The sequence below is a fragment of the Eretmochelys imbricata genome, chromosome 2 (genome assembly GCF_965152235.1).
Source record: "Eretmochelys imbricata isolate rEreImb1 chromosome 2, rEreImb1.hap1, whole genome shotgun sequence".
NCBI lineage: Eukaryota > Metazoa > Chordata > Testudines > Cheloniidae > Eretmochelys > Eretmochelys imbricata.
Window position 1 is genome coordinate 61,409,421 of NC_135573.1, and position 25,791 is coordinate 61,435,211.

General features: G+C 42.7%; 1 protein-coding gene across 1 annotated transcript in view; it reads right to left on the reverse strand.

Annotated features, from left to right (window-relative positions):
- The window catches only part of VXN (vexin), a 31,993-nt gene that overhangs the window by 4,382 nt on the left and 1,820 nt on the right, over positions 1 to 25,791 (reverse strand). Inside the window, exons 2-6 of the mRNA XM_077808980.1 lie at positions 19,222 to 19,394; positions 13,117 to 13,172; positions 6,584 to 6,731; positions 3,690 to 3,751; positions 2,330 to 2,418 (exon numbers count right to left, since the gene is read on the reverse strand). Coding sequence (XP_077665106.1) covers positions 2,330 to 2,418; positions 3,690 to 3,751; positions 6,584 to 6,731; positions 13,117 to 13,172; positions 19,222 to 19,288 — 422 coding nt within the window. The 5' untranslated portion in view covers positions 19,289 to 19,394. The remainder of the gene's footprint in view (positions 1 to 2,329; positions 2,419 to 3,689; positions 3,752 to 6,583; positions 6,732 to 13,116; positions 13,173 to 19,221; positions 19,395 to 25,791) is intronic.

Below are 25,791 nucleotides of genomic sequence, written 5' to 3' on the forward strand. Positions count from 1 at the left end.
TAGCTGGACTGTATTTTGTGCAAACCTCACCTCTTCCTTTGACTCCTCTTTGACCTCATTGTTGTCATGTCTAGAGGCTTGATTCCACAAACCTCCCTGCTCATGACAGCAGTCCCAATGGGCTAGACTGAGCCTAGACACAGCCCCGGCTAAGGGCCAGCACGTGACTGGTCTGCCCCACAATTCCTTTTCTCCCCTCTTGCTCCAGGAGAAGTGACTGCAGCTCTGGAAAGAGTGCAGTTTATTTTCCTCTCGTGCCTGGCCTTCTGTTCAAATCAGTGAGAAGAGAGGCCCAGCCAAGGCTCTGCCCATTCTCTTCCCCTCTCTGCCTCCTCCTCATCCATTTATTTGCAAGGTGAAAGTATCCAGGGAGCAGGGGCTGTGCTCTGCACCTGACCCATAAGCAAGATCTTGATAGGCTAATGCCTGGTGGGGCCTTTACCCCATCTAGTCCAATTATTTCAATTCTATCACTTCCTTGTTTGAATATTCATGTGAGAGTTGGGGTTGCAGGATCACATCCTACATTACGGCTCAATCCTAAAAACACTAATGGGTATAGTGTTTACTACTCCCCATTAAAGCCAATGGATTATGGGTAAGGCTATGTTTATGTCACGGAGGTCATGGAAATCACGGAATCCATGACTTCCAGAGACCTCTGTGACATTCTCTGTTTCAGCCCCAGGGGCTGCAGGACTCTGGAGCTGGCAGCCAGTGGGGCCCTGGCAGGGTTCCAGCGACAGGGGCCCCCTACAAGGTTCCAGTGACAGGTGACAGACTCCTGAGGGGGCCCTCGGGATTCCAGCCATGGGTGACAGCCTTGTGCAGGGGAAGGGGAATGCCTTAGGCGAGCAGCTGGGATGTCCCGTTTTCAATTTGGGAAATATGGTCACCCTGCAGCTCCCAGCCGTTGTGGGTGGAGGGGGGAACTCACAGCTTCCACACACCACAGTGGCATGGGAAGCCATGCAGCAGCAAAAGTCACAGACAGGTCACCGCTTCCCTGAATTTTTGTTTATTGTCTGTGACCTGTCCGTGACTTTTACTAAAAAATAACCATGACAAAATCTTAGCCTTAACTATGGGTATGCCTACGTTGGAGCTGGAGGTGTAATTTCCCGCTCGAGTAGACATACACACACGAGTTCTGATCAAGCTAGCTTGCTAAAAATAAAGAGTAGTCTTAGCAATGTGTGTGATGGGAGGGGTTAACTGCCCTGAGTAAAATCCTGTCCAAGACTGTAGGTACATACTCAGGACAGCTAACCCCTCCCACCTATAGTGCCACCGTGGCTTCATTTCTATTTTAGCACACTAGCTTGATCAGCGCTAGCACAGGTATGCCTATTCAAGCTCGAATTCACATCTCCAGCTCCAGTGTAGACAACTCCTAAGTCTGGTGGTAAGCAGGTAAGCACTAGGCCCAGTAGTGTTTGTGACATCCTTAGATTGTAAGATCTTTGCAGCAGGCACCGTAGGCCAGATCCTCTGCTGATGTAAACTGGTGTAGCTCCATCTATTTCAGTGGAGATACACCAGAGGAGCAGGCCCCAGGTATATAATTTGAGTGTAAAGTGCTATGACATGTCTAAATAATGATGAGAATAAATATGGGCTGGTTGTTACTGCCTCCAGATACCAATGCATTTATCTGCATTAATCTCTGGTGTAACTCGATTGACAGATTAATTTACATGAGGTGTCCAATTGGCCCATAGGAGCCATTTTCTATTTAATATAATTATCTGTTTAGAAATATAAGGAAACTGCACTTTATAGTGCCTCAGTGCTTTGGGTTAAATTCTGCAGATGACTTCAGTCTGAAGTCGTGTAATCAAGGGGTCTGAAGTATGTAATCAAGAGCAGAACTTGGGCCAGTATCTACATGTAATGACCCTGTCTATTCCTTTTACTTTCTAAGGGAGACCTTGGCTTGAGTAAATTGGACTCACGATGACACACTAGTTAGATGTTTATAAATAATTACTCAGACATCACTAACTTTTTTCTAATTAAGCAACAGAAATTAAATTGACATATGTCTAACACTTTAAATAGCCTTAAGATCTAAAATGCCTAGGTTAATAGTGCATAATCAAGAAAATAACACCTTAGGCAAATATTTTGGAAATTAATTACTCATCTACTATAGACCATTGAGGTTTATTACTCCAATCATGGGTAATTTGAAACTGACTTTTTGTATGTGTGTGTGAATTGATGACCTACAGTCTGGGCCACCTGCTGTTTTTCCTTACAGACAGAGCCTTGAAGTCCCAGGCAGAACTGCACTAGGAGTGGGTGGATGTATCGAAAGGGGACTTACACTTCTGCAGAAGCACTGTCCTGTGTAGCTGGCTCTGTGACTGCAGCCCGTTTCACTGTGATATGGGTGACTGGGAATGCTGAAGGTTGCTAGGGAAGAAAAAGGTCATTAAGAAACTTTTACACATTTCTTTAATGAATGGGGACTGCAGGTTACTTGGGGACTTAAGGGGAAAGATTTTTAAAAATACCATAAATTGCTGAAAGGGAGAGCAAATTAAGGGCCTGATCACTGAACCCTTAACCACAAAATAATCCTTACTAATGTGAATAGTCACTTCAATGGAGGTGCTCTTGTGAGCAAGGATCACTCGTGTGAACAAGGGTTGTGAGACTGACACCTAAAAAACCCGGTAGGTTTCACTGCTTTTTTGGTAAATCATTTCTTCGGTACTGAGGGGCAACTACTCACCTGCTATTAGTGGGTGCAACTCCATATTGGGCCCTGACTGTGTCTGTAAAGTGGGGATAATGATCCTGACCTCCTTTGTGAAGCACCTGGAGACCTACTGATGAAAAGGGCTAGATAAGAGCGAGATATTATTACTACCGCTACTTCAGGCTACAACTAGAATGGCTAGTTTTCCTGAGGATGTTGGACTTAATTCACTGTGGTCACTATTACTTAGTGGCTCCACTTTTCTTGAACCAATTTATATGTGTCACATAGGATTAAACTGAGAAGACTAGATCTTCCTTTTTGTGTTTTCTAGGGTTGTTCCAAGAAGCAATCATTAAAAATGTCAGAAATTGCTTTTGCGAATCTAGTCCAATTTGACCAGTTTAAATGCAAGTAGGTGACGTGAATTTTGTATTGGGCGAAAGAGTAAATTCTCTATTCACTTTTTTCACACCATTCATGATTTTATAGATTTCTACCATATCTCTTTTCTAAGATGAACAGCTCAAATCTTTTTTAGTCTCTCCTCATATGGAAGTTGTTCCATAGCCTTGATCCTCTTTGTTTCCCTCCTCTGAACCTTTTCCAGTTCCACTATATCCTTTTTGAGATAGGGCGACCAGAACTGGACATAGTATAAATCCATGATATGCCCACACCGTGAATACAGTGCAGTTATCATATTTTCTATCTTATTTTTTATCCCTTTCCTAATAGTTACTAACATAGTCTTAGCCTTTTTGACTGCTGCTGCGCTTTGAGCAGAAGTTTTTCAGCGAGCTATCCACAGTGACTCCAAGATCACTTTCTCTGGTTGTAACAGGCATTTTAGAACTCATTATATATCTAGTTAGGATTATTTTTTCCAGTTTGCATTAGTTTGCACTTAGCAGCATTGAATTTCATCTACTAGTTAAAGCACATCACATACAGGTAGCTGGTCTTACTGAATTTTACTTACAGAAGATTTTCCATCCGGCTGATTATCACAGGATTTTGATGACTCTTGTTCAGAAATTCCCACTGCAACGCATAATTAAGATGCTATTATTGGTAATTATTCTCCTGGACTTTATGTAATTAAAAGATTATGTGGAAAGATCCAGTAATTAGAGTTATAGTCCTATTGGATTTGACTATGGCCAATTACAAAGATCTATATCACAAAAGGGCTGACTACCTTTTGTTATATAGGAATGGGAGAACTTGGAATTTTTTAAGTAGACTTGCAATGCGGTAGGGCAAAATCACTCAATCTCCCATTCTTTGGCTTTTGAAATGGTAACTTCAGCTATTAACATTGGACCAAGCCTTCAGGTCCTTACTCCATGCTTCATTGTGCATGGCCTTGTGTGGGGGCAAAAAAGGAAGCTGCAAAGAGCATCTCCCCCTACCTCCCTCAATTCAGGCATTTCCATACTTTTGAGAGCTTCACTTTGCTACCTTAATAATGTTCTTTTAACATTGTTTTTGTGTGTGTATTTTTCTAGATTTATTTTTCAAAGCAAATATTAAAAACAGAGATTCCATCATATTGCATCATATTGACCCCTATGTGGTTCATCAGCAGGGTTGGATCTCCTCCATCTGAGCTATGGCGCAACTGATAGCAGTAGTAGCTTGTCATCCTCTGTGTGGACCAGATCTAGGGGGGTATGAGAGTGCAGATATTTGTTGATAGCAGAGGAATGGTGAGACTCAGGAATCTTGAGTTCCATTCCAGGCTCTGGAGGGGAGTGTGTTATGGTGGACACAGACACTTCTGCCTATTTCCCACAAGCTTGTCCCGGTCTGCTCCATACCCTCCAACCTGCCCCTCTCCTAGTCCTGACTCTTTTCCCATCCCTGACTCCAGTCTCATTCCCCTCACCTACCCAGTCCCAGTTTCCATTCCTCAGGCTTCTCATACCAGTCCCACTCTCCCTGCCTGCCAATCCTAGTACCCCTCTCCTGGCTCCTTGTTTGATTTCTCCCTCACCCTCGCCCTCACTGTCCCCCAGTCCTAGTCTCACTCCTCAGACTCCTCATCTAATCTGTGTCTCTGGCTCCTAGTCCCAGTCTCTTTGCCCAGCCACTCCCAATTCTTTCCCCACACTCCAGCTCCTTGTCAGATCTGGCTCATTCCCCCCTTCATTGGTTCCTAGTCCGAGTCTCCTTGCCCAGTCAGTCACAGTTGATCTCCTCTTGAGCTACTCATCCTGTCTGTGTTTCCAAACTCCCAACCAACTGGCTCTCAGTTCCCCATCATTTGCCTCAGTGGCTCCCAGTTCCAGTGTCCTTGCCCAACCAGTCCCAGCCTCCCCTTTCCCCATAATTGGCTCCTAGTTCCTGCCTCCCCGCCCCACCCCCTCTCCAGCTCCTACTCTCCTTGCCCAGCCAATACCAGTCAGTTTCTCTCCACCTTTAGTCCCAGTCTCCCCAGACTCCTTGTTCCAATCTATTCCTTTCCCTCCTTACTGGCCCAGCTTTTGTGTCTTCTTCATTCAAATCAGATGCCGGCTCCTTCAAACTGAGGCTCACTGAGACTACAGGAGAGAAAGGCTCCCTGCTATCAGTTTGAGTGTTTGGCCTCATCTAGGCCTGAAGCACCTGTTACAAGGTAAGTCCTTCTGAGCCCCAGTAGCTCTGGGCTGGAGCATGCTCAGTCACTGTGGGGATGGTCACAGTGCATGTGAACCCCTGTCAGGCTTGAGCAGGCTCAGTGAAATCTAAGAAGTCTCTACTGATCATGTGTGAACTGTGTTTTTTCAAAGGCTTAGAACTTGGCCAAATTTGGGTGGATTGTCATGGGCGGGCTAAAGGCACTTTCATGACACAAAGGCCACCTCCCTGCCAAGTTTCATGACTGCTATAAAGCATAAGCGGTACAAAAAAAGAGTTGCAAGAATTTTTTTAACATTGGCAAAAAAATGTATTCTCAGAAACAGCTGACCTGCTTTGTACTTCTGGAGGAATTCTGCGCCACTGCACATGCACAGAATTCATGTGCTGTGCAGATTTTTTTTCCGCAGAAAATACATTCTGCGAGAAAGGTACTGTGGTTATGCCTTTCACCCAGCAGGGGCCATTGTGGCACCAGAACAGAGAGCAACTGCTCATGGGCCAGCACCAGCTGTGGATAGGGAAGAGAAGAGGCTGCCTTCCTCACAGTACTCTGGCCATGGGGCCAGGTCAGGAGGCACAGGATATGGGGGGATGGACAGTGTGGGTCACATGGGGCTGCTAGGTGGTCACAATATGGGGTTCAGAAGGGCTAGTTGGCGGGCCAGATGGGTGGAGGCTGAGTGGGGGAGCAGGGCCACATGGGGTTGGCGGGAGAGGTACCAGAGTGGCGGTGCAGGGCCACATGGAGATGGGGGAAGGAGGTGCAGGGACATGTGAGGATGGGTGGAGGAGGGGTGGGTGAGTGGGGGTGCAAGGACACATGCTCCTCCATCATCCCTGACTCCCTGAAGCCTTTGCAGTGCTCTTGATTGGTGCGGGAAATACATTTCTGTACTGTAGCTTAAATTAATGATTACTCAGAGTTCTCTATTAATATGCCTAGTAAGGAATCTATTTGTCAAAAAACATTTTCTGAATCTTTTTTGTTGTCTGTATTGTTATAGACATAGCTGTTTGTATTATTTTGGTAATTTATTTCAAAATACGTATCAACTGGCATGTTTACATTGTGTTATTGTGACAGATAAATATGCAGAATTTTGTAGAATTTTTCATTTTTTGGCATTGAATTTTTTTGAGATACCCATTTTAATGAAAACTTCATGAAACTAGAAGGCTGCAACATCAAATGATGTTCTGAGCAATCAGCACAGAGATGGCAGCGTAATGAAGTCAAAGCCGAGGACTTACTGTGCTTGGTGGGACAGAACCTTTCCTGTTCATTCTGCAAGCAGCCAAAGTTCTGCACCGCATCTTTGTACAGGACTTGGGTGAGATCGCCTTGGCTTGGAAGCAAATCCTCTGTCCTGTAGGGCTGATAATCAGACACTGCTACCACCTACAGGAAAGAGACAAAACTATCCAATTACAAACGTCCTTCATTGGAGCTATGTATGAATGTAAGGCATTCAAGTCATTACATTGGAATCTCTATCACTGGTTCTGTTGCATTTAGTCCTTCAGCCTGTTTCCCCATAAATGAAAGGGGAATATTTTGATTTTGAAGTGTGAGCATGAGGAATGATAAACATGTTGGAAAATGACCTGCATTCTCTTTGCAGTTGCAATATGTATGTGCATCTTCCCGTATTTATCTCAAGGGCTAAAGTGAACATTTAAAAAGTGACAACCGATTTTGAAAACGGTGGTTTTTGGATGCCCAACTTGAAACACTGTGGATATAATTCTCCGTAGTCTTGTACCTGGGGCAGTCTTCTTCCCGGTTCGTCTTCGTGCTCGGAGCATCCTCTCCACAGACTGCAGGGGTGTGCATGTGGCTGCTTGCTTTAGTGGCCCCTTGAAGAGCACAATGAGCTTGCTTTTGCTTGCAAGAGGTCAAAGGGGAGCTCAAAAGCTGGGCTGCCACAAGAGGGGTGAAGGCACACACCACAAGCCTGCACTCTCCCTAGCCATAGTCAGACACATTAGCCATTGCACCACTGGCCCCTGCACCTTAGGTTCTCTCTGGGATGGCCGCGCTGCCTATGTGAGGCAGAATGGTCGCATGCGGGGAGACCTTCACACTCTCAGCTCTGCCTTCCTCTCTCAGAAGACCAGGAGAGAATGCAAGAAGAAAGGCATCAGCGGGCAAAGGAATAGGGAGGGTTTAAATTCTCATAGATTATTTCCCGGATTTCCCCCCCTACCCCGCATTTGGGGCTTCATGCTTCAACTGCGCTGCTGGTGCTCAGAGCCTCAGCTCCGTGGCGTGCTCCTGGGTTCCAGGCTTCAGCCCCATGGGATGTGCTGGAGGTTGGGGTCCCGGGGTTCCCCCATGAGGCCCTGCAGAGCCCCTGAAACTGGTACTCTGCTTCCCCCAGGCATTTGAAAATATTTACCTCCCTCTTCTGGACAGCTCCAGCTGCATTTAAGCCCTGATTCCAAGGATGCCAATAGCCGTAGGCCTCTTGCTGCTGCTCAGGCAGTCACTACTGGCCCTCCTGTAGCTACTGCAATCTCCCAGTCCCCCTGTAGCAGCTACTCACACTCTGCAAACTCCCAAATGTGGTGCCCACATATTAAGTGGAGTTTGATGATAGGAGCACATTATCCACACTCTTGAGGATCTGCATCAGCTGTTACTAAGGTGCATGCAATCCAAGCTGTAACAAAACCCTGGATGGTTTGGAACCTGGTTATTGGAGGCCCATCACACGCTGCCATAATTTGGTCAGCAGAGACACTCAGACTGCACCATTATCAATTGGATGAAGCTGCTGCTGGCAGGACATTCTCCATTAAGATCCTCAACTATGGGATTTTGCTTTCCTCCTTGCTCTGCCAGAGGCCAGATGTATTAATTTTAGGGCACTCTGCAAAGCCCATCTTTTCTTCCTGGCCCTGGGGACAGGGTAGGGAGTGGATTGCTCTCCCCCTTGATGTATGACAGAGGATGTCACACCCTTTTGTCAGACTGGAGGAACTTCAGTTCCTTTGCTTTGAAGTTGGCCTTGAGAGGGTGTCTTTGGTAAGTATGATGCTAGTTGTGAGGGCAAGAAAGAATATGTGATAGGTTCTGATTTATGCAATTTATGACATGCAGGTGGATTGCTGCATCTGCACAGAGCCTCACTGACTTCAGGAAAGCTTTGTGTAGGCCCAGCGGTACACCTGTGCCTTGTAAATTTCAGGCTTCCATGTGTACGTGGGTAAGTGGTTTGTTTTCAACTCTGTGCTAATCGTAGGATGTATTTATTTAGCCCTGTTACCTATGTTTTTTAAGATTTCTAGTTATATTAGGGACAAGAAGCCTTCAGGCATGAGGAACCATAGCAATAAATTATAACATTTCTGTCACACTAACTCAAATGTAACAGCATAACCCTCTACTGAACATTCCCACATACGCATACATTTGTTTGCTACATCTAACTAATAGCAGTACATTTTCACAGTTCCTTATCTCCTAATGCGTAATTTCATCATGACTGGGACTACCCAACGTGTTACTATAAGAAGTCAAGATGTAGGTAGGCCAGGAAACCAAACCTGTTGCAGCCCAGTTTAGATCTAAACAAGATTTGACACTGGTTTAGGTCATCAGGAACATGTTGGGTAAATCACATAGATTATTTTGAAATCACTTTTCTTTGCTAGATGTAACAGTAAATCAAAAGCTATGTGGGTTTTGAAGTTATTCAGGTGAATTGCCAATTATTGGCAGAACCATCCACATCAAGTAGCATTACTAAGCTTCTCTCTAAATATTTGATTACTGTTTTTACTATGCTTTACTGGGTTACCCTGTTCCCATGCTCCTGAATTCAGAGGCCAATTTTCACCGACTTCTGTTACTGAGTTCAACAACTGGTAGTTATGGTTTAACAGCAGTGAGGCAGTACACAGTGGTGCTGTCTCGTAGCGCCGGTGTTAAAATGAGCTTGGAACCAGTATGAAAAAATGGGCAAGGTAGGATTGAGGCGTGTCGCACAATAATGTGCGGGCTATAGCAACAACACACAAAAACACTCTTGGAATGAACAAACAGCATTCCCATTCCAAAGATCCAAGCAAACAAACAAAGGTGAAGCAATTAATTACATGACTTTGATTGTGATTTTGTAGCTTAGCCTCTAAAGAATTATGCAGTCAATGGAAAAATGTCATATTTTATGAGCTACGTTCTTGTCACTGGGCAGACTAGGCACTAATTTTAGCAGTGGAAGTGCTAGAGTGTACAGCAATATTTGCCACTTTTTTTGCTATGTAATCAAATGTCAGTTTCAATCAAGACTATTTTTCGGTATTCAATCAAGATAATTCCAGTCAACATTTTGGGGGAGGAAGAAGGGAGAATGGGAGGAACAGATGAGGGGTGTCCTATAGTGAAAATGTAGGAAGGTCAAAAATGAGCATATTGAGGGAACATTTGAATTTTTAAATCATGAGTCTTTTTGTTAATTTCCATGATTGCCCTCTTGGAAAGGATTAATTTTAAAGTGACTGAGGTTACCTCACAAGGTCAGTCACATGAATGTATAAATCACTTAATACAACACTGGCATGCTCCAGTGCTGCTGCTATGAAAGAACCTGGCAGGTTTCCAGATTGCTTGCTATTTTTGCTCTTGTCTGGGATTAAATTTGTGCATCCACTCAGATTACCAGGGTAGAAGACCTCATGCCACCCAGGCAGAGCTACAATGCTAACAGTAGGCAGATGTACAAATGAAAAAAATATAACTACTCCTTTTCTTTGTATGGAAGAAAAGTTGACCATCACAAATATCCTCAAAGGCTCGTATTTTCCAGCACGTGCAATGCTATTGGATGATTACACATTAGTCAGCTGCGCTAAACTGAAGCATGGAAATCAACAATTACAAGGTTTGTGTGGTTAGTTAGTTATTTTTGAAAGCCCAGTTTATGTCCTTATTTTCAGTGCATAGACTATCCTTGTGCTGTGGTGCTCTGATTGTAAACACGGGATCATCAACACTGACAAAAGAGGACAATCAAGAGGATTATTCTCTAGGAGTGGAAGAAAAAGAAACTATAAATATGTACAAGATTTCTTTTAAAAAGTGACAAGACAGGCACACACAGCTCAAATTAAATGTTGCAGAAGTCACTGCCTAATAGTAGCGATAAAGGTATAATGAGATTATAATGATTATGCTAAAGGATAAAAATAGCTGAACAGGATTATGACTAGAGCTGGTAAAAAGTTTTCTGTCAGAAAATGCTGATTTGGTAAAATCAAAATGTTTTGCAGGAATGTCTTGATTTTGTCAAAAATTTCAACAGGCGATTACCTAAACATTTCATTTTAATCAGGTTTAAACTAATTTAGATGTATTTTGTTTTGACTTTAGCATTTCAACTTTAATATTGTATATTAGTCAAAACAATGAAGTTCAAATGAAATGGTAAAGTCCAAATGCAGTATGTCACAATATTTTGTTTCTTGACAAATTCTGAGATTTCAATTTTTTTGTCCTGATTTAGGACAAAACCAAATTTTGAAATCTCTGAATTTCCCATGGAGTTGAGATTCCATTTTTCTGGCCATTTTAAATTATGATTTAGGATTGTAGGAATGAATGTTTGAGAATGTTTTTACTCATTCAAACACCTTGAGTGTAAACTTTCTGCTGGGACTAATCTTTTTGAGGTTCATGTTCCATTTAAGACCTTCCCATTAAGATCTATGAATGCAATGGGCTGACTGAGCAACCAAAAATAAGCACTGGGATTGGAAGGAATGTAGTGTGATGGTGTTTTCAGTCCATTGATAGGTATGAGACACAGCAGAGGTAGGGAAGTAGAGAGTGGAGCCTGCTGACTCTGGAGCACAGAGTGAGAGAATAATCCAGAAGGGAGGGAGCAGCCGGGGAACTGGAGAAGAATGTCTGTGACAATGGAAGATGGTGGTGAGAGATTTCTATGTAGGAGCTCTGCAGAAGAAACAGGTCTGTGGCAAGCACAAGTACCTTCCAGACAAAGTCTCAAAGCTGATAAAGAGGGGTCTAGATAGAATGAGAGAAAGATGAGGCAGAACTGTCAAAGAGCAAGAAAGAAAGCAATAAAGGGTCTTGGAGGGCATTATGACCTGGCTAGATGGATTTTGGCAGGGCAAGGGAGGGAAAAGGGGGCCCTAAGACAAGAAAGCCAGGCCCAAATAGCTGAGCCAGAGTATCCGAGCCTGCCAAATGGCCTTTCACAGGGGCTAAGTCTAACACTTATGTTATTTCCACTGCAGCAGTGCGGAGAAGATGCACTCAGGATTGGGGCCCACAGGAGCTGTACGGACACATAAGTAGACACAGTCCCTGCCGTGAAGAATTTACAGGCTAATTAAGGGAAAGCTGCAACAAATGAGTGTAATAAACAGTAGGAGGGAAAGGAGAAGTGAGGATGAGGACAGGATCACACATCTGCACAAGCTCACTATTTAAGCTTTTGAAAAGTTAAAAAGTTTAATAACTAACTGCTCGGACTCCTTTGGGTTCACTTGTTAGCTCTCCTTCACGCCCACACAAGGAAGTCAAAAGGTATAAGGAACCCCACTACTTCCTTGCATGGGCTATCCGGATTGGTGGAGCTTTTGTGTGTGTGTGTGTGTGGCGGGGGGGAGGATCAACTGCTGTCAGACTTCAGAGTAACAGCCGTGTTAGTCTGTATTCGCAAAAAGAAAAGGAGTACTTGTGGCACCTTAGAGACTAACCAATTTATTTGAGCATGAGCTTTCGTGAGCTACAGCTCACTTCATCAGATGCATACCGTGGAAACTGCAGCAGACTTTATATATACACAGAGAATATGAAACAATACCTCCTCCCACCCCACTGTCCTGCTGGTAATAGCTTATCTAAAGTAATCGTCAGGTTAGGCCATTTCCAACACAAATCCAGGTTTTCTCACCCTCCACCCCCCCACACAAATTCACTCTCCGTGAATTTGTGTGGGGGGGGTGGAGGGTGAGAAAACCTGGATTTGTGTTGGAAATGGCCTAACCTGACGATTACTTTAGATAAGCTATTACCAGCAGGACAGTGGGGTGGGAGGAGGTATTGTTTCATATTCTCTGTGTATATATAAAGTCTGCTGCAGTTTCCACGGTATGCATCTGATGAAGTGAGCTGTAGCTCACGAAAGCTCATGCTCAAATAAATTGGTTAGTCTCTAAGGTGCCACAAGTACTCCTTTTCTTTTTGCTGTCAGACTGTTGCTCTCTTTAGCAGTTGGGTGAGGAGTGAGGTAATCAGGAGTGGGGGAGTGGGCACAGCCTTGGCTCCAACCCCCAATGCACAAGTCAATGCTCTCAGTGCACGAACTAATGGTCCAGAACTGGCACAGAGGGAAAAACAAGCTGTGCTAGCAAAAAGGGCTGGCACAGATTGCATCACCCTGGATCAAGGGGGAAGTACCAGACTGTAAGTCTCAGAGGGAGTCACAGGCTGGTTCCTGAGGTGAACTACCCTCCCAGCTCCTTCAGACAATCATTTTCTGACAAGATATTAAGTCATTAATTTTGTTATAATGTTTTAAATTAATTTTGAATAATTTTGCTTGAAAAACAAATCTTTTTGAAGAGTTCAAAAAACCTTTTTCTAAATACCTGCAATTTTCCAGAAATGTTCTAAAAGTTTTCCCCAGCTCCAGACGCCATTTCAGTTCTATGCTCCCCATGCCCTGACCTGGAAAGGTCTGCTTTCCCATTTATGAGATTTTCAAGGAGAAGTTAAGTCAACTTGAATACAAAAAAATGGATATTTTTCTTACTCTCTTTGTTCGGATGTGTTGCGTGCTTTTGGCTTTTCTTCTAGCTGGACTACATGCTGCAAAGAGAAGGAAAGAAACACAATCAAAGTCCAATAGTGGTTGACACGAGAGATGACAGCTTCAGACATGGATGTATATTATAAATTATTTAGGATTTTGTTGATTAGCAATAGAAACTGGAAAATCTCAGGTTGGTGTAATTTGTTATGAGATCATCAAAAAGGCAAGCACAATTTATTTGAAATGTCATTACCAGCTCTGATGCTGTGTCTTTGTAACACCAACAGCCCGCGGACGTTGGCGGGCAGGATCAAACCTGGGGCCTCTGGAGCTTAGTGCATGAGCTACAAGCCATATGACTCTTAGTGAAAGCTGGAGAGCAGACTCATTATTCTCTCTCTCTAAGTGGTCTCAGAGCCACTAGATGGGACAGAACACCACACGCAGGAGGAGTGTGGGTTACACCTTCACTCTGCCTACAATAGTGTGCAGTGCTAGGATAAGTTTCTTGTTCCACTGAAAGAACAATGGGGTATCAGGCATAGCTGGCAACATAGGAATTGTGTTTTGATGGCTGTTTGATGACAATATTTGTGATTGTCTTGAAACGCAATGTAATTACATGAGATTCTTGGCTTTCCTTTAAAAAAAATGTAAATTTCTAGCTCTTGTAATTCAGGAGAGAAGCTGGAAAAAATGTGGCAACAATGCACCCAAAAGACTCAAAAACTAGAAGATAAATAAAAAGAACCCAAAAGGTGGCATTAGTAATATCTCATGTAACTATTTTTAAGCCAATGTCATGATTTTTTTAAATTGGGATTGGCAAGGCTGTAGCAGTGATGTTAGGTGAAATATGCACTTGAAAATAGTTTGTGCACATTCCTTTTACTCATGAAACTTAGGAAGCAGATGCAAAGGCTCTATAGTAGTAGATGGAGCTTCTAACTAAGTCTCCAAATGAAGCTGATTTTCTTCAAGGAGGAAACGGGGTAATGTGGCTCTCAAAATCTACAATGCTTTTACTTGCATCAAATGCCACCCAGGGGAAGACCTTCAATTCAAGTGACCTCTGCAGAGGAAACACAACCTCTTGCTTTCTTCTAATTGGGAAATAAAAGCAAGAGGGGACATTGCCTGAAAAAAAACCATCCCTCTCAGATTTTAGGGTCACTGTGTAGCTGCCATATTGTGAAGTTCTCATTCATTAGAGCTGTGTGAATAGTTCCTTTCAAACTTTACCTGGTTTCATTACCCAACTGACACAGCCCAAGCTAAAGACATTTTTGGAGAGGGCCTAGGCCCAGACTCAAGTAAACATGGGCCAGTTTATAGTTTTATATGGAGACGAGAGGTAGGTTTGAACGGTGGACTTCAGAGCCAGGTAATCTAGCTGTGCTGATGGAACATATTTGTGACACACTCTACCTCCAGAATGATGCCTTGTAACCCCCATATTCATCATTCATATATGGTTGTGATATTTTGTACAAAGCATGCCATGTAAGGTATCATATGCAAAGTCATGATCTGCTGAAACCCACTGTTCTGTCCAAATATGTCTATCATTAGTGTGTATAAAGTTATGAGATTGTGCTGTATGGTTGTTACTGAAACATGTTGTAAGTTTGATAGTGGCATGCAAAGGCTCCCTGCCCAGATGCGTGTTTACCACCCATTAATCAACTCAACTATCCAAGCACCACACAATGGGAATGGCTTGATTACTGTGACTTGGGGGTTGCTTGATCACTGTGACTCAAAGTCCACCAGAACATGCCTGGGCTAGTGTCTGCCAGGCACATGGGCCAAGGGTATAAAACAAGGGACAGTAGCATCATGTCTTAGCCTTTCTCTTCCCGCACCTATGCTGGACACAACCGGGATGCCAAGAAGACAAAGATCATCAGAGAAGACTGGTCCAGGCTTCAGGGGCAAGTCTGTGCATTAAGGACGGTAACATCCAGGGGGTGAGAACATTGCTTGATCTAAATACTGCCTGGTGTAATAAGGTTTAAGATTTAGATTGTGCACTTATTTTTATTTTCTTTGGTAACATCTCTGTGCTTTTATGCCTACCATTTATAATCACTTAAAATCTATCTTTCTGTAGTTAATAAACCTATTTTATATTTACCTAAAACAGTGTATTTTGCTTGAAGTGCTAGGGAATTCTCAGCTCAGTTACAAAGGCTTGTGTGTGTCCTCTCCACATTGAAGGAGGGATGGGCTGGGATATAAACTTACACTGGTCAGGCTTCTGACCAGGGCAGAATGGTACAGCTCAGGGGTGAAAAGTCAGGGAGCTGGGGGGAATTGGCTGATGCCTTTCTGCTTGTGATTCATGAGAGGCTTTGGGTGTTTTTATGCAATCTAGCTGGGTGTGGGGCTCCACCTGCTGTTGTGCTGAGTGATCACAGCTCCTGGTGGGGTTTGCTGCTTGTCACTAGCAAAGCATTGTGAAAGCCCAGGCGGTACCTCCGTTCCAGGTTGTACCCCAGGGATCCCATCACAATATTAATGACTTTTTATTAAGCTATGAAGATATATACATTATTGCCCCTTTGGCTTGAGCGGTTAACTACTATTCTGGGTCTAGCTGTATTGTTTCTGTTCAGAGAGAAAACTGATAGTACGAGAGCGATTTCTTTGCTGCAATCCCTTTTATTTGCAAAAAACATAGACAAGTCCTGTTTCCCTGAACACAGTGGAAACAAGGAACAGCAGGCAGTGTCCTTGCTTACAATTCTAAGCCTGCCTGTTCAGCCAGCACTCTGTCCAAAAGAAACTCTCTTTCTTGGCTTCATCTCGGAGCCATGCTACCCCATGCTTCTCTCACTGCTGCTTGCTTCTGCCACTGATGCACAAACCTGCAATCCAGTCAATGCCCTTGTGTTTTTGCCATCCATTCCCAGAGAAACCCCTCTTATTCTCCCTGAGTTATTTTGTACTCAGGAGTTCCATGTGGCCAGTGCTGTGGGTAGTGGCTTCTATACTTTCAGCTATATTAGTGCGTAAAGGAGCTCAATTGCTTCTTCCATTTAGGCAGAATGGAAGGCAGCTAGCATACCCATCTGCTTCAGTTAGGGCTTTGCTTGCCCATAGATCAACGACGTGCTTGCTGGTAGCCACCAACATCCTCCAGCACAACAGTATATTTAAGCTGAATAACTGTGTGGTCTTGTGTTTCCTCTCCCCATCCCCTTCTTGTGACTTGTTGCCTTTCTTTGTATCTTTAAAGCTAGATTGTAAATTCCCTGGGCCAGGTTTGGCCCCGGTCTTACTCCCTGTGCTGTAAAGTGCCTAGCACACATTTGAGTGTTGTGCAGTAATTAGGAATAATTAATCATTTCTACATCATTCAGATGTGCAGGATTTGGTGTTCTGGTTCAGGTCCATTACAGAGACAGGTGGCAGGTTGCAGCTGCGAAGTTCAGATCCAGATCTGAATCCAGATCCAAACTTTGAGACTGGGGGAGTCATAGGGTTATATGAGCCTGCAAGATTCGGCGAGTCTAACTCCCTGTCAAGATGCAGAATTTGTTGTGTCTAAGCTGTCCAAGACAGATGGCGATCCAGCCTCCTTTTGAAAACCTCAAATGAAGGAGCTTCCACAACCTCCCTAGGCAGTCTGTTCCATTGTCCAACTGTTTTTACAGTTAGGAAGTTTTTCCTAAACTTTAATCTAAATCTGTTTTGCTGTAGTTTGAGGAGGTTTTGGGGCAAGCGTTTCTGTTCCGGCTTAAACTCTGGTCAAAACCAAATGAAGCCTGCAGTTTTGGATGGTTTGTTGCAAAATCAGGTGTAACTCTTAATCTCCAGTTGAGTTTTACTTTGAGTTCTTGGGATCATTCAAATTCAGGGGTTACCAACACAAATTAACATTTGTAAGGCGCTTTGAAGATGTGTTAACTCTAGGTATTATAATTTGACTAATGAATCATTTAATGCAATGATTCTGGCTCTCTCTATACTACTATGAGGTATCGTTAATATTGGACGCTCATCTCCCATTAATAATACTTTGCTCTTACACAGAGTTTTTCATCCAATAGTCTGAAAGGGCTTTGCAGAGATGAATGTGTCTGACCATGCAGAGTTTACAGAGAGGGAAACTGAGGCATAGTGAAGTTAAGATCAAAGCTTTCAAACTTGAGTGCCTAATGTTGGGCACCTAGACTCATATTTAGGCCCTTAAATAAGTGGCCTAATTTTAGAGGTGCAGAGGACCTGCAGCTGCCACAGAAAATCAGGCCACTATTTAGATGTCTTAATATGGATTTAGGTGTCTAACTTTAGCAACCCAAGTTCAAAAATTTTGGCCTGTATTATGTTTCCATGGTTATACAGCAAGACAGTAGCAAAGGCAGGACCCTGACTTCCAGGTCCATGCTCTAAACTCTAGACAATACTGCCTCACTATAACACATGGTGCTTGCTCACTTGGCTCACTACACTGAGCATGTACCCCCAATGTAAGAAATAGTTACAGGTAAGTATAAAATGTGACACAGTGCTCAGCTGCGGGAGGGGGCTGTATAAGCATCAGTTAAAATAATACACATGCCATTAAGCGGTTATGGCTCCAGTTTTGCCAAGTTCATGAAGTGGGAAGGAATTCATAGGCATCCCTACAACCTTTTGCCTGGTGAGGTTTATATTTGAAAACAGTGCAAGAGGGGGACAAAACCAACTGAACAGAGTGGAGGGGATTTTCCATTAATGATATAAATAAGCTATGACTCGTTTTTGAGCCCAGAGGTGTCCAATGAAATGAACAAACAAAAAACCCCACACGCAAGCCTAGATTTCACTGGGTAAGTGATGACTAAATTCACTGATGCCTTACAAACAAAACACTTAATTAAAGATGGGGGCAGAAAAGTTTAACTGATAGAAAAATTACCCATGTCTCTCAGGGCAGTTAACCTATTTAATGTTTTACTGAACAGTGCAGGGTAGTGTTGAGTTTCCATATTTTCTCTAATTTGGGGAAATGTTTTGTTATTTGAATTATGTTGCTGATGCCCAGATACTCCTTGGTGAGTGCCTGATAAACATGTGTAATGATAATAACCTTGCTCATTTCAGCTTATTTGTGAGCCACTGGCCAAATCATTGCGTGTGTTCTGCCAATGTAAGCAGCAATCAGCCTACATGAGCTGAGGAAAGGAACTGCATGAAAGGGAAGTCACAGCACTGGCAAACATATAGCTACTTGAATAGCCATTGAAGTATGAGTGAATCATGAAGCTAGACATTAGTGACCCACTTGCACAGGAATACGACAGCAGTGAAAATGGTGGAGAGACCATTGTGAACATATTTTTCTTGACGGGATATAAATTCTAGCAGAAACATGCTTCTGTAATTTGCCTGCTAAAAGGATGTTTATGTGAATGAATCGCAGAATTTAACAGATGAAAACAGTTACAATGCTGGCCACATCAGTGCGTCTATTCATGTTGTGGAAATAAGCAGCAGAGTGCCTACGTTTACAGCTTGCAAGTGCAGATTAGATCTGTCCCCCTTCCCCACCCCAAAAATAGTTTTTCATGCTTTTATCTGGCTTCTTTTGGTATAAGCAGTTACTGAGTTTAAACTATGTTGTTCAATCAAATGGATACTGTGTTTTGTCTGGTATTTATTCTTCAAATCACCAGATGTAATTCATGTTAATACACATTCATTCCTAGGACATGATTTTGGAAATGTTCCCCTTATTGATCCAGCAGACACTTGCTCAATATATAGCCAGTTCTGGTGAGCGAATAATTCTTCATGGAATTACATTGTTATTTTCTATGTCATAAATCAGCCCTACTGTTTTGAGCTATGCCTTATTGATCACCTATTCAGAATATAAACAAAATCACATGGCATCAAGAACATTCATCTCACATTTTTTCCTGTGGAAATATTTCACGTCGACATTGTCCAGGCATCTGCATCCATTAGCTTCAGAACAACTAGAGAACACAGAAGTGCAAGTACAATACAGTAGCACAAAGAGATGAGTTTATCACTTGAAAGGATTTCTTTACTGGTAAAACATTTTAGATAAACGACAGCACTGTCTGTTACTCTGCTTTAACATGTACTCACATTTGGATGAAATCACAGTGGTGAAAACTTCTAAATTTTCATCGCTGCAGCTGTAAATCTGGTGCATTTTTCACCTCTCTCTTCTGACTGCCTATCGGCTTCATGCAACTGCTCTGAACTTCTGGTAAATAGGTTTCACTAATCCAATCTGGCTCTGTGATCATTGTCCAGGTCTACAAAAGACAGACTGATGCTGTGATCTCATCTCATTCCATATTCTTAATTGCAACATTTTCTACTACCATCTGTCTTTCTATGAATTCTATTAATGCAAAGATTTAATTTAGCTGTTACTTAAGCCTTTGCCACATTTTATTTTGTGTGTCCTTCTTCCTATACGGTTTGCCAAAGCCTCAGGAATAAAAGTGGTTAGTAATGTAAGCAAGTTGGGGCTGTTTTGTACAGCTGGTGAATTATCAAATTGGATATCTGCTCTTTGCAAAGCTACTGCTAGGCATTCTTTTTATGATTATTCTTAGGTTTAATGTTATATATTCTTTTACATTTTTAAGTCTCTCCATATAATGGGAATCCAGTAGTTGACACATGTAGTAAGAAAAGTATGTAGTACTTCAAAGTTTCTATAATTGCATATGTACAGACGATAGTGCCTAGATCCTTGGTATCTTGACCAAAATTTTCAAACATGGGTGCCAAAAGTTGGGAACCTAAATCTATATTTAGGCACCTTAACAAATGTCTAATTTCCAAAGGTGCTGAGCCCGCATTGAAATCAAAAGAAGTTGTGGCTCTTCGACAGCTCTGAAAAATTTTTGGGTGTGTAAATTCAGATTTAGGCACCTATAGTTGAAAATTTTGGCCCTAGATACTGCATGTGATGGGTGTATTAGAAATGCCTTGGATAGATTTACTAGAGCACTCACATAACTCGTGTAATAGTTACCCCTAATTATTGTGCTTCTATTATATCAGTCCATTGGGAGGCACATTCACTACCAGCATGCAAATGTAATTGACACAGAAGTTAAGCTAGCCCTCTGCTAGAATTGTTAACAATCCATTTTTGTATGCGGAGCTCTTCCTAAGCTTGAAAACTTCTTTCTCTCACCAACAGAATTGGTCCAATAAAATATATTACCTCGCCCACCTAGTCTAACATCCATTGTTGACATCCCCAGATGACAGGTGCAAGAGAAATACTGGCTGTCACTGTCATTTTAATGCAATCTTTTTTCTTTAACACCCCCCCCCTGCAATATTTAACCATTTATAATCCTGGACCAAGAACTGTTTCAGCTTTAGGGGTTTCATAAGAGGACGAAGAACAAGCTGGCATCACTTGTTACCTTCCAGGGCAGTTTCCTGCTGTTTCAGGGAAGCAAAGCTATTAGGCAATCCATTGTTACAGAAAATGTTGGAGTGTTTAAAATGATCAGCAGGATGGCAAAATAATCAACCAAAAGTTCAATTAGTTTTTGATTTATTGTGCCACATGTTCTGCTTGTACGACTGATGTCATTAACATCAGGCTCGGCTGGCGTGTTCATCTGTCTCTGCCTGGCTCTCTCCGAACAGGGACACACTCAACAGATGGGGAATTTCACGGCCACAAATGGAATTGTTTATCTTTCTATTGTTCTTGTGTCAAGCAATCAAACCAAATCCGTTACCCACCAATCAAAAGATCAGCGCACCATCCTTTCAGCCGCAGAGGAGGTTATGCAGTGGGGATTTAAAGCTTTTTAAAAGGATAGAAAAATAAGCAAACCGAACACTGAACTGTAGACAAAAATGGAAAGCAAGAACAAATTTAGCCTTTTTTTAACCTGCAGATTTTAGGAGGCTTAGGAGAGGAGATGCTTCCAGGTTTTAGCCATTAAATGTTTTTCTAATTTGGAAATATACTTGAGATTTAGTTTTTTTGGTTTGATTGTTTTTTAAAATCACAGATGTAATTTGGCTTTTGTTGTATTTTAAAATAAAACCAATGATTGGCATTTCACTGTTTCCCCCTGGGCTTGGAGGTGGAAACAAAATGTCAAATTTAAGAACAAAAAGCTGGTTACATGTTGGCATAAGGCTTTATAGCCTGGGTCTTGAGCAGGCAGCTCTGAACATCCAGTCCTATAAGAGATTTTGTACACAGTGGATAACAGTTACCCCTGTGCGAAAAACCAGCACAAGGTCTATGCACCACCTAAGATCACACAATACAGTACAAGTGAGCCTTAACAAGTGCATAGGCCTTGTGCTGGATCTCTGCATTGGGATCGATTTCACCCAGTTCAGAAAATGAGCCTTCTGCTTCATTTTCCTCCACTCCCATAAAAAGAGGACCAAGCATTGGGTATACCCAGCGTCTAATGTGGCCTCCAGAGCTGAGGAATGGTAGTCAGGGTTTACAGATTCTACTCCTAAGTCTTGCTGATCTTGGGCAAATCACCTCTCTGTGCCTCAGTTTTTCTAGCTATAAACTAGGTAGGATACAACCTATGCCACAAGGATATTGCAAAGCTTGACTGATGTTTATCAGCTGCTTTGAGGTCCTTAAATGAAAAAAGCCACAGTAAATTAAATGTCAGGAAAAAATTGCTCACACTTACTACATGAACATTAGACGTCTGTTGGTAGAATAATGTCATAGGACTCTGTATGACTACCCAATAGAATAGGTCACTCCGGGTGGTTTTTAGGTCTAGATGCAGAATACTGATTCTTCTCAAAATGTTACAATAAATGCTATTCTTCCTATTGGTAACCAGACACTGGGACCTTAGGAAGGATATTTGTAACTATGATTTTTAAAAAACAAGATCGGTAAGCTCCATGGGGCAGGGATCGTCATTTTGTTCTGTGTGTGTGTACAGCACCTAGCACAATGAGGTCCGGTCCATAACTAGGGCTCCTCGGGGCTCCAGTAAAACACACAATATATAATTATGTATTAAGGGCCTGATTCTTCTGTCCTTACTCACACCGAGTTTGCCTTATTCTGCACATAGTTCCATTGAACTCTCAGGCTTTCTGCAAAATTGGGTGGCAATCTCACAAGAATTAATTGACCAGAACTAGAAAACAGGTCTCTTCTAGTTCTGGATTTGGCCTGGAACCCATCTTGTAGGGACAAGTTCAGATGCAGGGATATGAATTTGTATCTCCCAAATTCAAAAGTCTAGAAAACAAGGTTCTGTTTTTTGCCCATTGCTAACTGTGCTGCTGGCTGGCAGACTATGTGCCAGCTCACGCCAAGGTCCCCATGGCTCAGGTGAACACTGACAAATACACAGCTGAAATCTGTCTGACTCACCTCTGTGTTAGTATTGTCAAAACAGGTATTAGAATGATGATAATGTGATTGAAGTTTAGACTTTATTGCATACTTCTGAGTTGCTGCGTGTGTTAATGTCACTTATAACATTTGTATCCCATATTGTGAGGTAATATTTGAGTGCTGTGAACCTCTGAGACTATAAATCACTAGACAGGAGAAAGACATTAGTTAGTGTGAAAGGTTGATCTTCAACAGAAAGTGTTACACCGTTCCCAAAAGGAAAGGTCCATCTGTCCCAGATCAACTATTGTGGGACCTTGCAGCTGGAATTTCCCTATGTATCATCAACAAGAGGACAAAATATTTTTGTTGCTCTGCTTTCCTCTCCATGAGTCATGCAAGTGGACTCCTCCTATCAGCTGAGTTTTCTGCTCAGAGCACATGGCAGGAGGGGGATAAAAATCCCAGACAAAAGGAACTTGCTATCTCTAAGTTACTTGGACTTGGGGGAGCAAAGTGGCATAAGCAAGAGATCCCCAGCTGCTTAGCTTGGGTTAGGCCTACAGGACATGTAGAGCTTGCTGATTATAGAAGCTTCCTTTACCTTTTGAAACTTATGTTTGTAACTCATTTGTGTATATGTAGTTACCTGCTTTAACCTTGTAAATAACTCATTTCCTTTTCCTAATTAATACATCTTTATATATTTTAGTATAGGACTGGCTATAAGCATTGTCCTTGGTGTGAGGTTTAAGGTGCAATTGCCCTGGGATAAGTGACTGGTACTTTGAGAATGGGAGTAAGCTGTAGCTCACAAAAGCTTATGCTCAAATAAATTTGTTAGTCTCTAAGGTGCCACAAGTCCTCCTTTTCTTTTTTCTGAATATTACTGTGATTCCTGGTGTCAGAGACCATATACCACAAAGGTAAGCTCACTGGGATGGTGAGATAGATTGGAGTACCTAAAGGGACTGTGTATGACTCCATGTGAAAGCTATAGTTATAGTCAAATTATAGTACTTGAGGAGTTTACACTTGATAACTAGTTGGCAAAATCCAAGTATAGATCTCAAAAACAATTGGGGATTTGTGCCCTGCTTCCTAACAGTCTGCCCTGAGGCTGGTACTCACACTCCGGAGTCACTACAGGCAGTGTCACAATAACTATAATATATTATTAACATAATAAATTGATTATGGGTGGGTCTGCTACCATTGGCTTATAATGCGTCTTCCTTGACTGAAGACTCAAAGTTCAATTGGGAGGCCAGTGTGCAGGGCTTAAGTGTCAATAATTGTGTTGGATCTCTGCCCACCCAACATCTTAATACCCAGCAACATCAAAAGATAGCCACTGTGACATTCAGTGGTGGCACAAGCCTTATCATGTGATTTGATTACCAGAGGTGCTGGCAATGGGGGAATGAGGGAAGGTATGGAGCTCACAACCCTCTCTAGATCAGACAGGCCTCAGAGTTCTTTGGACTACAGCCTTGTACACAGGCTAAGGATGGGCAAAGTGCTTTACTTTGGGTGGAGGGGGATATAAACATCATAAAACTCTACAGTTGAAAGGCTGATTTTGATTTTTTTTTACAAAATCTTTAAAAACAGCTGATTTATACAGGTTTATATTCGTCCTGAACAGTTTGCCTCCCCTCCCGCTATGGTTTCTGGCCCCTTCAGCACAGCGGGGCGGAGAGCGTGATTCTACACAAGGCACTGAATAGCTCCATGTCCAGTGTGTCTTACTAGTTCCATGTAACATGGGCACAGTTTACAAATAAGGAGAGGCTTTTTTTTCACTCCCTTGCAAGCTCATTCTGGCCTCTAACACTCCAGGGAGGGTCTTCCTTTGTGAGTAAAAATGATTCTGCAGGCCATAGTAAGCCCTGAATACCTGAGCAATCTCATTGTCTTACAGGTCTGCCCGCTGTGACACCAGTGCAGCTCCATTGTCTTCAGTGGGTTTTCACAGGGGTAATTGATTTGACCTTAGCAAACCATTCTGTTGGAGACACACAAGCAGGGACAGAACCCAGCTCATGCTCTCTTAGCTGTGTTGATGCTGCAGGGTGACCATTTCTGAAAAGCATGACAAATGTGTTTTTGGGGGGAAGGGTCATTAAAGTGAGTAACTAGGATGCTGAATTCACACCAGGGGCAGATCTGCCAAGTAAGACGGTACCATTTTTACAGTCACACTGGCCACACTTTAAGATCTCCAATTCCACCTCTCTCAAAGGAGGCACGTTCATACCATTGATCATGTTTATGTTGACCATACCTAAGGACCAACCAAACACAGAGTAGCAGACTGTCCCTGCCCCAAAGAGTTGACAAGCTAAGTAGACAAGACAGACACAGGGGGTAAGGGACTTAACACAAGCAGAGTGAACGATGTGATGGCAACAAATGTTATGTTAATTCCGTGATTACCATCTCCTTTTGGAGGTGCAGGTGGAGGGGATCAGCTAACTGGAAAGAAAAATGAAGGGAGAAGCGACATTGAAGGGAAGGCAGCAGATGGGGACAGGGCCGGGGAGAAGAGGAGGGTGAGAGGGGCAGGTGTGAAGTGAGGCGGAGGTGAAGAGACTGAGAGGGTGGCGATTGGAGTGAAGAGTCAATCAGCCTCAGGCAGTCAGAACTAGACATTTCTCCAGTGTCACAGACACTGTCAAAATCATGCCATTGTCACACTCTCACAAACCATACTGAGCAGCAAGGGGACTTCTCTGTGGAATTGACACTGTCCGGATCCCTTTTTTAGGCAGAGGAGGGAGATCTGTCCTGTTGAATGGGTCATTGTTAATTACTTGGAAGGGAATCAATTTAAAAAAATCTCACTATTGAAAAAAAAAAAATGAAATCCATTAGTGAATTAAAGACACTGAAACATCAGAAATCTTCAGGCCCTATTTATGCTGGCTTCACAAAACATGCTAGCACCTCTCTAACAAACTCAACACCTAATCTTGCTCCCAGTGAAGTCAATGGCAAATATCCCATTGGCTTCAGGGGTGGGCTCAGGGTTTCCGGGCCTATGTGGATGGGAGCTGTTACCATCTCAAGTCTATAACCTTATTGTTCTCATTAGAGCATATACTCTGTTGCATAACAGGTAAATCTTATCCCTACTGAGCCACCTGAGCCTATTTCTTACTGTTAACTTGGCAGTATGATAAGGATAAACCACAAGTATTTTTGGAATGGGCGTGAACTCAAATGTATGCACAATTAACCACTTAAAAATAAACTGGGACAAAACTACATATGTATGCTGTTTGCACAGAATTTCTAAAACACATCGCTGTAGGCCAAAGGTGCAATGTCAGTGC